At 42.4% G+C, this 12,040-nt stretch overlaps 1 protein-coding gene across 1 annotated transcript in view; it reads right to left on the bottom strand.

Moving 5' to 3' along the window:
- The window catches only part of LOC115083385 (lipoxygenase homology domain-containing protein 1-like), a 456,290-nt gene that overhangs the window by 352,743 nt on the left and 91,507 nt on the right, over positions 1-12,040 (bottom strand). Inside the window, exons 4-5 of the mRNA XM_029587186.1 lie at positions 11,108-11,321; positions 2,839-3,029 (exon numbers count right to left, since the gene is read on the bottom strand). Of these exons, the coding sequence (XP_029443046.1) occupies positions 2,839-3,029; positions 11,108-11,321 (405 nt within the window). The remainder of the gene's footprint in view (positions 1-2,838; positions 3,030-11,107; positions 11,322-12,040) is intronic.

The following is a 12,040-nucleotide window of genomic DNA, read 5'->3' as shown; positions in this document are numbered from 1 at the left end:
AATGTATGTGTGTTATTTTCTTCTTCTGTCTTAAATATGTCCTCGGGAACAATTAGTCCAGGACTTCTCAAACCTGTCCTGAAGAACCCAGAGCCAATCGGGTTTTCAGAATACCCCAAAATGAATATGCAAGAGATCAATCTGTATATACTAGGGCTCCAGTGTTTGGAAGTTTATTTCATGCATATTCGTGGTGGATATTCTGAGACTATGACTGGCGGTGGAGTCTCCAGGACAGGCTTGAGAAGCCCTAGCATACTCCTTACCCATGAAAAAGTCACACATTGTCGACCCCCTGTGCATAATTTCACATGGGAAAGGACTGATTTTCAAAAACCCAGTTTATGCAAGTGAATGTCTTCTAAGAATTGTCCTCTTAGGGGGTAATTTTCAAAAGGAGTTACATGCGTAAATGTAGCTACTATTGTAGCAATTTTCAAAAGCCATTTACTCAAGTAAAGTGCACTTATGTGAGTAAATCCTATAGACAAGTCAATGGCATATATTGTAGCAATTTTCAAAAACCCACTTACTCAAGTAAAGTGAATTTACTCCAGTAAACCTGGTTTTTACTCGAGTAAATGCTTTTTAAAATCAGGCCCTTAGTGAATGGCACATTAAATGTCCTGCACTAATGCAAGTTAAAGCAAAGAGCATTAATGTGCATTTTTAATGTATTTTAGTGAAAGAAATCTCTGAGCATTATGGGTTTTTTTTCTCTGTTAATGGTAATGCAAGTGGAACCCCCTCTCTGGGGACTTCCCTGAATGTATGAGCTCACTGTAGTCCCTGAAGTCACTTCTGCTCCCAACTCTCTGTCTCCTCTCAATGCACACCACAGCAGGCCACTGGGCTGACGGGGTTTGTTCCAGTGAGGAGAAGGATAAACCTCCAAGGCCCTAGGGCTCACAAGGGCGGGAGCCCATGCACAGTTTCTCGCTTCCTTTAAATTCTCCGGAACCAGATTACTCACACTTGGGATGTCCTCATCAGGGCCGGTGCTAGCTTTTTTTGCTGCCCTGTGCTCACAGTTAGTGTGCTGACCCCCCCTCCTCCCACACACACACACACACTTCATTCACTCTCTGTCTCAGGCCTGCCAAAAATAGCCCGGTTCCTTCCAGTGACCTAAACTTTAATCACTGTCACCCCTCTTCCCTCCGGGTCTTCACCCCCTCCCCTGCAACCCATTGCCGGTGCAAGAGTATTAGGCGCCCTCGGCAAATCTTGTACCCTTGCACTCCCACCTCCTGCTCTCGCCACGTACACAATTAAAAATGATGCATTTGTAATAGATTTTACATGAAAAGGAATATTCAAAATACATTCTTCTGAGGTAAAAAAAAAAAATATCACAACAAGTATTTGCATGCACTTCGTTGGTGCCCACCAGACTCTTGGAACCCATATGGCATTGGGGCTCCTGTAATGCATGCTAGGTAAGGACTTCAGAAAGTCATGAATAAATTACAATACAAATATAATAAACCTCCCGCACCAAAACAGCGCTAACTGCCTGCACTTAAAACTGTAACAACCCTACCCATGAAAAGGCAACACTGCAAATATTACACCAGGCCCTAAAACACCAAGACACCTAGGATTAGGAAACAGAACAAGCCAAGCTGTTATAAATTCCTATATGCTAGCAGAATCTCTCATCTCAGTCACACATGCAGAATATCATGGAGAAAGGGCCACAATATTTTACCGGGGAAGGGCCAATTATTGTGCGAACTGCTCCCTCCCATGATATTTCACCCCCTCCCATGGTAAAATATTGTGGCTTGATAAATGACCCCCTAATTTAGGTGCCTATTTTCAGCTGAATTCAGGAACCTAAGTTTTCAGCTTAAAATTCACCTAAATTTATTTCCCTAAAACTCAGTGAGCTAAATTTAGGGCTGCTATTCATTTGTTCAGATTTAGGACCCTAAGTACCTAGATCTGAAAATCATTGCAAAGCACCCAGCTCTGCTCCAGTAGCTACCCAGTTTTTAGGGTCCTAAATTTTGCCATTCAGTACTAGAAAATTGTCAAGTTAAGAGTCTAAGCCCTGGATTCTCTAAGGTCGCAGACCTGAGAGAATCCGGCGGTAACGGGGGGGGGGGGGGGGGGAGTGAAGCCGGGGGCAGGCCTGCGAAAGCCGGCAGCCATCGCACCACTGCGGTGCGCTGGCTGCCGGCTTTCGCACCGAATAACTACCCCATAAAAGGTGTAGTTATTCGGTGAGAAACTGGCGGCGATAAGGGTCCTTTCCTTTCGCCACCAGCGATGTGTCCGCAGCGTCAGCCCCAGTGTCGCCCTGACTCCTCCTCTTCCGGGGCCGACTCTGTCCCGACTCCACCCCCATTTAGTGATCGCATGCGATCGCTTTTGAAAATGACCCCCTTAAGGCACTTGCACCCTTTGAAAACTGACCTCTCAATATGTAACTTCTATCAGAGAGGAAGGACAAAATAAAATTCCAATCTTTTTCTTTTTACAGCAATAATGCACTGTTGGTACATAAATGTTTTGAGGATTTTTTCACACTCCGTAGTGTTAGATGGGGCTCAGATACCCTTGATAATTTATTTTCTGAAAATAGTTTTTTAAAAGTGTCTCAGTGAGTGGAGCAGAGCTGCCAAGAGCCATTGATAAGAAACCAGTGGCACCCACACACAATTTAAATTATTATATCGGGTCCTGCACATACAAGCCGAGGCACTAAATAGGAGCTGCCTCAGTCATAATACCAATTAAATGACAGCCTAAAATGTGGTTATAGTCACAAATCCACTGTTATGGGAACGAAGCGCCTGTTGGTAAAAGCATGAGAGATGGGAAGTGAAATACTTTGATCTGTGCTGTATCTTCTGTCATTTGAAGTGGCAGTGCTTTGTGAGTCTGGCCTCCGTAGAAGACAAGAGAAAGGTGCACTGGGCTGCTTGAGCTCCTCAGTTCAGATCCAGCGACGTCCACTATCCAAAAAGCAGCAGACTCCATGCTCCTGGGAGATGGGGTGGGGCAAAAAGCCGGTCGTTTACCTTCAAAAAGACAGCATAGAATCAGAGAGAGAATAAGATACATGAAATTACAACAGAAGGAAAGAACGTTATGTAAGAGAGAATCATTCTCTGCTAAAACTGTGCATTTGACATTTTAAAAATAGACTATGATGGCTTGTGTGTGGTGTCTATGGTAACAGTTTATTTGGAACAATAAAGCAATGCCTTGTATTGTCTTCTACAGAAAACAATTTAAATCTGATGTCTTATTTAAAATTGTAGATGTTTACAAGGTTTTTCTGGAAGGACAAATGATTTTTGTTGTAGCACTTTCCCAAGTCTGTTCTTGTCGTCATACTCCCTCACGGGTTTGTGGGACTGTATGTGATGGCTCTTCCAACAAGAAGCCCTTCTTGTCAGTTAGGAAAACCCTGGAAAGAATTCTGGGTGAGGGAGACTGCTCTAGACTGTGAAAATACTGTAGAATAGCCAGTGTCTGTTCCTGCTAATTTCATAGGGAGAACATAGCATTATGGATGACTACTATATAGTCTTCATTCTGGTAAATTTATATGATGCATTGGCACTGTGTCAATGCATCATTTAGTGAAAGAGTGGAAAATAGTCTATGCAAGAATGCTCCCCTTTAAAGAGGTATGGGGAGCAAGGTCCTATAGAGGGAGTGTTTCACCCAGTACAAAAGAGGTAGTTGAAGATTAATTTTTTGGGAGGTGGCAAGATGGATTAGTGGCTGGAGAGAATCCACCCAGGAAGTAGGTTTTGCTGGAGGAGCCTCTCAATTGAGAGGTCCCTGCCAGGGCTTTCCCCCTCAAGGAAAATGGCCCAAGGTGTAAACAGGCTGATGCAATATGAGCACACTAAAAACGGGCATCCAAACTGGGTGCCCATTTTCCTAATGGGCACCCACCCACCTCTCCTGGGTGCATGATGTGATATGCAAACAAACAGCCGCATTAAAAAGGATGCACTAGGAGAAATTGTGCATCCCTAGTGCATCCTTGGCATTGGGCGCCCAGGAAATGTGGCTGTGCGCACAGACACAGGCTAGGAAAAACGGACACTCAATTAACAAGCATCCATTTACTGAACCAGCACATAGCCATGGGTTAGGAAAATGAATGCTGGTAAATTGAGAGTCGTTTTCCTAACCTGACTACCATCAAGACATTTTTTTTTCATGGTGGTGCTTTCTGTGGTTCCTCAGACTTAGTATTGAGATGATATTAAGTCAGAGGAAGCACAGAAAGGCAGTATTTTCTGCTTTTTTGTTGATGGCTTGGGTCACTTCAAGACAATGCCAGCCCCGGGACTGGTGTTAATTTTTGAGGGTTAAAATGTGCGTATCAGGCACGTGGTGATTTTTTACAATGTGGATACTAACTAATAGCCTCATCAACATGTCATTTACATGTGATGAGCCCTATTAGCTACACGCAGGTTTGGATACTTGTTTTGGACGCAGTAATTCCATTATTGCTTCAGGAGTTATTCTAACACATCCAACCACGTCTTAAGTTGTGCGTTAGGCTGATCGCACTGTATTACATGAATCCAGATCTGTTTCTTCTCAGGCAGACAAAAGAGACTGGGTCAAATAGCCAAAGAGGTGGATGATAGTTGGGAGGTCTCATAAGAGTGTGGTTCTGTTGTAGATTTGTAGAACCTCAGAAGTGAGAGTCAGGGACATTGGGAAATGTGCTTGGCTATTGCTTGGAAGGGAGCTGTAGAGAAAGGGACTTTGAAATGAAAAATGTTTCCTGTACAGAAAAGAACTACCATAGTGACCAGAAAGTGAGCACTGAAGTGATTAGGTGGCGTATCTAGGGTATTAAGACTGTGTAAATTAGTGGAGTAAGTGATTGAAAGTTGTATTTACTGATGGGCCGATACAGTAAAAGTTGCGGGATAGTGGGCGAATGGCCGCTCTCCTGTGCGCACAATTCACTAAATTAATTTATTTAAATTAGGGCCAGTGGCAAAAAGAGGCGCTAGGGACACTAGCGCGTCCCTAGCGCCTCTTTGTGGACAGGAGCGGCGGCTGTCAGCGAGTTTGACAGCCAATGCTCAATTTTGCTGGCGTCGGTTCTCGAGCCTGCTGATAGCCACGGGCTCAGAAACCGGACGCCGGCAAAATTGAGCGTCCAGTTTTCAACCCACGAGCCGCGGGTCTATTTCAAATTTTTTTTTTAACTTTTTGTAAGTTTTGGGACCTCCGACTTAATATCGCCATGATATTAAGTCAGAGGGTGCACAGAAAAGCAGTAAGGGGTAAAGCTAGCATGTCGAAAACGCGCGTCCAAATGCCGGCTAACAGTGCGCTCTGTCGGAGTGCACTGTACTGTATCGGCCTGTGAGTGTGTTGGTGAATCATGGGAGTTCCAAAGATGGTGAAAAGTAAAGGTAAATAAATTCTCCTAACCTAGAGAAAGGTATATATAGCCTGTTAGTGAATTGGTATATTTAAACTTTTTCTATATTTTTCTGTAATCACCTCAGCCTAGCTGAGCAAGCCTATCCACCATGATTAAATTAGTGTTCTCTCTCAATCTCCTCTTGTACACTCTGATAGCTGATACCACTGAAAATTGTTTGTTGTTTGAATATATTTTGAGCTCCATTTTTCCTTGTGTAGTATTACTAAGCAAGAGATAAACTGATATAAAAGCCACCACCACAACAATAAGCTTCAGAAGACTTATCTTAAAATATAGGGAACAATTTTCAGTAGCCCATATAGTTGCAAAGCACTTGTGTTCCTTAAAGTGTACCTTATCGCTGATTGTGAAAACAGCAGACATAACATACATGTGCTAAAGACACCCTTGTACTTTTTACTTGCTCTTTCTGAGGAGGTCAAGCAGTGGTAAAATGAACCTGTGTAGCATTGGAATGCCATACAAAACACAAAATTCAGCTGAAACGGAACTCTGGTGAAGTAGCGTTGAGCAACCTTCATAAATAGCCTCAGTATATTTGTGGCTTATTGGTTGAAGCCTGTAACATTCCGGGCAAGCATAATCATAGGTTGCAACACGCTTTAGTAGCACCAGTAGGTGCTGAAACTGTGACACTGACACTGTGCAATTTTAAGAACACTAGTGTGTGTGCACTTATCTTTGTTCGAACGCAGGAGAAGGGCAAGAAAGTCCTGAAGCGTGGCCTCCGACACCGTGGTGTTTCGGAGTCTGTTACTCCTTCATCAGGGACCTTCAGGAAGAGATGAGCCTTCAAATATTTCTGCGTGTAAAGATAAAATAATCAGAGTTCTTATATGCTTTACTGCTAAAGATGCAAGGGCTCGGTTTGGAAATTGAAACTTACTCCGCTGTGTCCCGGTCAGTATGCAAATTCTGAGACGGCGATTATCTGTGCGCTGGAATGAGTGAATATCTTTTAAGAATAAAGCTGAAAAATGCTATAGTTTCTCAATAGTGGTTAAAAGTTAACCTGACTTACGTGCACTATACCGTTGTCACCTGCCAACATGCCGTTCAGATACTGACAGCTTGCGCGCCCGAGAGACGCTGACTTTAAGGGGGACCCGTCGAATCGTGATTTGACAGGAAATGACGTACGAGCTTACAAATATGGTCATATCCATATAAGGCGAATGACGTAGCAAGGGAAACCCTAGGTGGGTAACTCCAAATAAGGTCAGTGACGTCACAAAGACAGCCATCTTGAAAAAAAATTTTTGATAATGAACGGGGAGAGTGGTACAAGCATATTATGATACAACTATGCGGGCGACAGCATTCAAACCACTTTTTTTAGAATTGGCATGGTGACACCGGAAGGCTAACTACTGTGAAATTCGAAACTGTTAGATCATAGAAAACCATTCCACTTTCTCATTAAGTCCATATGGCTCCACACTGTGTAGTTTGAAAATCCATTCATTTTCTTTGTAATTCAGTAAGCTCGAACGATCTCCACCTCGCCAATTTGGAGGGATATGTTCAAGTATCACCCATTTAAAATCTGAGAACGTGTGTGTGTGTGATACACAAGAGAAATACCAGAGCTGAGCTACATGGTATTACCATGGTTGAGTATATAAAACAACAAATCATCCCACGAGGTCTTCGCATCAACAAGGCACCTCTAATGTTCACCGACAGACCAGATTTCTTATCAAAATGGGCAGCCATCCTGAACAAGTGCTCCCTCGATCTCATGCTTCTCATAATAGAATATACCAAAGCTGTTACTGAGGAGATTCAGGCTGAAATCGTGGTAGTAGAAGATGAACTTAAAGCCCACACCCCCATTGAGACAGCTCAACCAGCGATGGAAGAATTGCAACAAACTATAGAAAAATTCAAGACGGATATTAGACGCAATAAAATAGCTAAATTCAAAAAACATAAAGCAGATTACGCTCAAGCCAGTATTTACACGTGGCTTAACAAAAAGGAAGATGATTCCATACTGCCTAAAAAGGTAGCATTTGCAGCATCGGATGAATCGTCCAATGGATCAGATGACCATCAAGAACCACGACCACAGCGACCGGCACCTTTTTTAGACAAACGCCGCTATCAATCTCGTCCACCTCGGTCATACGGAAGGAAAACCAATCAACAACATGGTCCCGACGAAGACTCATCATGGCACAAGCCGTTCACTCGGTCTCAAACAGCAACCAGTCGTCGATAATTAATTTATCTACACATCATTTGACGCAGTTTGAAGAACACGTTCTTAACAGAGGCCTTTCATTTGTGCCCACCAACAAACATGATCCATTCGCATGTCGAGTATTTTTACATAAATTTTTCAGATCTCTTTTGATCAAGCAATTTTTCTCCAAGACTCCTGCAACATCACAAGATATATCCATCATCAGGACCAAATCACGTTGGGTTCCTCCCGGCCCTGTAGATGAACTCATTAAAGCATTTCAAGTGTTGGTCTTACAAGACATTTCTCACATTGAATCCACACCACAACACACTTTTTATAATTTATCCAAACAAGAAAATGAGGCGTTGAGAAATCTAGCCAGCAACACTGAAATCATAATTAAACCCGCAGACAAGGGCGGGGCAACAGTTATCATGAACCGTGCCAACTATCACACAGAGATACTACGCCAACTGGGGGATCACAAATATTATCAACAATTAGATAAGGACCCAACTGCCAACTTGCATAAGGACATTCAAGATGCTTTACTGGAGGCTCATACACAAGGCTTTCTTACCAGTAAAGAATATAACTTTTTGCAAGTTGCATCTCCACGAGTTCCAGTCATCTATGGGGTCCCAAAGATCCACAAGACGTTATCAAATCCTCCCTGCAGACCCATAGTGTCAGCAAATGGGTCCCTTTTAGAACCCTTAGCGAAATTCGTAGATCTGTTTCTTCGTACAGCGGTCAAGGCAGCCGCCTCGTACATTCAAGACACGTCAGACATGCTGAATAAATTGACAACGATTGGCAACATGCCCATGGATTACCTATTAGTCACCCTAGATGTTGAGGCCTTGTATACCAATGTTCCTCAAACAGATGCCCTACAATTGGTTCAAAAAGTTCTCAATAATAGAATCAGACCACAACGCATACCAACAGAATTTCTAATCACTTTAACAGAATTCATTTTATTTAACAACTTCTTTTCATTTGAAGGAATGTATTATCTCCAAATACACGGAGTGGCAATGGGTTCACCCGTAGCGCCAGACGTAGCCAATTTATACGTCACGCAGTTTGAGGAAGAACATGTATACACATCCGCTTTTTTTTCAACATGTGATACTGTGGTCTCGTTACATTGATGACATCTTTTTCATATGGACCGACACAGAAGACTCTCTTCTACAATTTCATCAATGGCTCAACCAGGTTAATCCTAATCTTAGATTCAGTCTTACATACAACGCTACTCAACTGTCTTTTCTAGACATTCAGATACAGAACACTCAAACCGGGATCCACACGACCATTTTCAGAAAAACCACCGACAGAAACAATTATTTACGCTTTGAGAGTCACCATCCAAGATCCTTCAAAGAAGGACTCCCGGTCGGACAATTTTTTCGCATCAGAAGACTATGTTCAGATGTCCAAGAATTTCACAAACAGGCAGCAACATTGAGTGACAGATTTCAACAGAGAGGCTATCCCACACGTGTGATCAGAAGAGCATACAAGAGAGCCACCTTCTCAGATAGAGAGCAACTCTTACAATACAAGCAAAAGAAAGAAACACCAAATTTAATTTGTGTACTTCCATACACCAATCTCACCACTCACATTAAAACAGCCATCTTAAACAATTGGCACATTCTAAGTCCCCATACCATTTTTCGAGATCCTCCTATGTTCTCGTATTCTCGTGGAACCAATATCAAACAGAGAGTAGTTAAAGCGGTTTCCAATATAGTATCTCGTCCTTTACAGAGTGGTCAAAACCAATGTGGGAGTTGCTCCTTTTGCCCCCAGGCACATGTGGGCACCCATTGGCAAGATCCACAGACAGGATTCACAGTTTGGATCAAACAAGAAGTCACCTGCAATACGGAATGTGTGGTTTATGCCTTGCAATGCCCCTGCAAGAAAATATATGTGGGGCGCACTAAACGTAAGATACGCATTCGTCTCACAGAACACCGGAGCAGGATTAATAACAAGGATATAAAAGCACCTGTTGTTCAACATTGTATCACACACACACACACACGTTCTCAGATTTTAAATGGGTGATACTTGAACATATCCCTCCAAATTGGCGAGGTGGAGATCGTTCGAGCTTACTGAATTACAAAGAAAATGAATGGATTTTCAAACTACACAGTGTGGAGCCATATGGACTTAATGAGAAAGTGGAATGGTTTTCTATGATCTAACAGTTTCGAATTTCACAGTAGTTAGCCTTCCGGTGTCACCATGCCAATTCTAAAAAAAGTGGTTTGAATGCTGTCGCCCGCATAGTTGTATCATAATATGCTTGTACCACTCTCCCCGTTCATTATCAAAAAATTTTTTTCAAGATGGCTGTCTTTGTGACGTCACTGTCCTTATTTGGAGTTACCCACCTAGGGTTTCCCTTGCTACGTCATTCGCCTTATATGGATATGACCATATTTGTAAGCTCGTACGTCATTTCCTGTCAAATCACGATTCGACGGGTCCCCCTTAAAGTCAGCGTCTCTCGGGCGCGCAAGCTGTCAGTATCTGAACGGCATGTTGGCAGGTGACAACGGTATAGTGCACGTAAGTCAGGTTAACTTTTAACCACTATTGAGAAACTATAGCATTTTTCAGCTTTATTCTTAAAAGATATTCACTCATTCCAGCGCACAGATAATCGCCGTCTCAGAATTTGCATACTGACCGGGACACAGCGGAGTAAGTTTCAATTTCCAAACCGAGCCCTTGCATCTTTAGCAGTAAAGCATATAAGAACTCTGATTATTTTATCTTTACACGCAGAAATATTTGAAGGCTCATCTCTTCCTGAAGGTCCCTGATGAAGGAGTAACAGACTCCGAAACACCACGGTGTCGGAGGCCACGATTCAGGACTTTCTTGCCCTTCTCCTGTATTCGAACAAAGATAAGTGCACACACACTAGTGTTCTTAAAATTGCACAGTGTCAGTGTCACAGTTTCAGCACCTACTGGTGCTACTAAAGCGTGTTGCAACCTATGATTATACTTGCCCGGAATGTTACAGGCTTCAACCAATAAGCCACAAATATACTGAGGCTATTTATGAAGGTTGCTCAACGCTACTTCACCAGAGTTCCATTTCAGCTGAATTTTGTGTTTTGTATTGATTCTAGTTTTCAGCTGACATCACGAGTATTTTCTAATTTGCATTGGAATGCCATGCATGAGCACCACACCCACAGGGATATCTCTTTTTTTTAGCCCAGCTACAAGTTCAAATGCTTTGGAAGCCCACAGATAGTTTTTTGCTAGATTGAAAAGGGCAAATTTCATCCAGGCCAGTTTACCTGGCTAAATCACTACTTACCTGCCAAATAGCTTTGAAGCTTTTTCTCATAATCACATAATGATAGGGATTGGCACTGATTAGCGAGGGAAAATTTTCCATTTCCTGAAGTCTGACACCTTGAGACCTACCGATTGTTTTCAACTGTAAAACTGTTTGGCCACTTCTCAGATGACTATCCAGCCATTTCCAGCATGGGAATATCCATTCGGTATCTGAGTCCTGGGATTCCTGAACTGTGACCATCTTCAGATACATCCCTGCCCCATATCCCACTCCATCATGGCCTATTATTATCTTCTTCAGCTGGTTTAAAGACACTGCCTCCATTAAGAATGAATCAGTCTAGAAAAAAAAGCAAAATGACTTGTGAATCGCCAGGCAAGAGCTAGTTTTAACTTGAATCACTATTCTCTAGTCGGGGTGTGGTGGAATCACTTCTCCTAGACCCAAGAGAATCATACCCAGTTACTCCAAGAAGAGTCTCCAGAGAATGCATTGTTGTTCCAAAACAAAACTTTGCTTTCCTAAAGGTAAATAAAAATCAAGTAACGTAGTTAAGAAGTAATTATATAGAAAAACAGTTCTACAGAGTTCAACAAGCAAAAGTACAGTCTAGGGATGTGAATCGTTTTTCAACGATTAAAATTATCGTCCGATAATGTTAATATCGTCTTAAATCATTATAGAACACAATACAATAGAAATTCTAACGATTTATCGTTATAAATCGTTAAATCGTGTTAGTGCGCACTAACTCCCATTAGTGCGCACTAACAGAAAATGATACAAATTGACACTTTCCAGGTCACTGAAGGTCAGTTAGGAATGAATATGTATTCCTATTGGCTGGCTGCCCTCTTATCTATTGATGTTACCAAGGTTCACACTGAGGTGATGGTTGGGGGGATGGGAAATGGAACTGGAAACTCACGAACACCAACAGAAAATGATACAAATTGTTGACACTTCCCAGGTCAGTAAAGGTCAGTTAGGAATGAATATGTATTCCTATTGGCTGGCTGTGCTCTTATCTATTGATGTTACCAAGGTTCCCACTGAGG

Source organism: Rhinatrema bivittatum, chromosome 2 (assembly GCF_901001135.1).
Source record: "Rhinatrema bivittatum chromosome 2, aRhiBiv1.1, whole genome shotgun sequence".
NCBI lineage: Eukaryota > Metazoa > Chordata > Amphibia > Gymnophiona > Rhinatrematidae > Rhinatrema > Rhinatrema bivittatum.
This window is presented reverse-complemented; position numbering and strand designations above follow the sequence as displayed.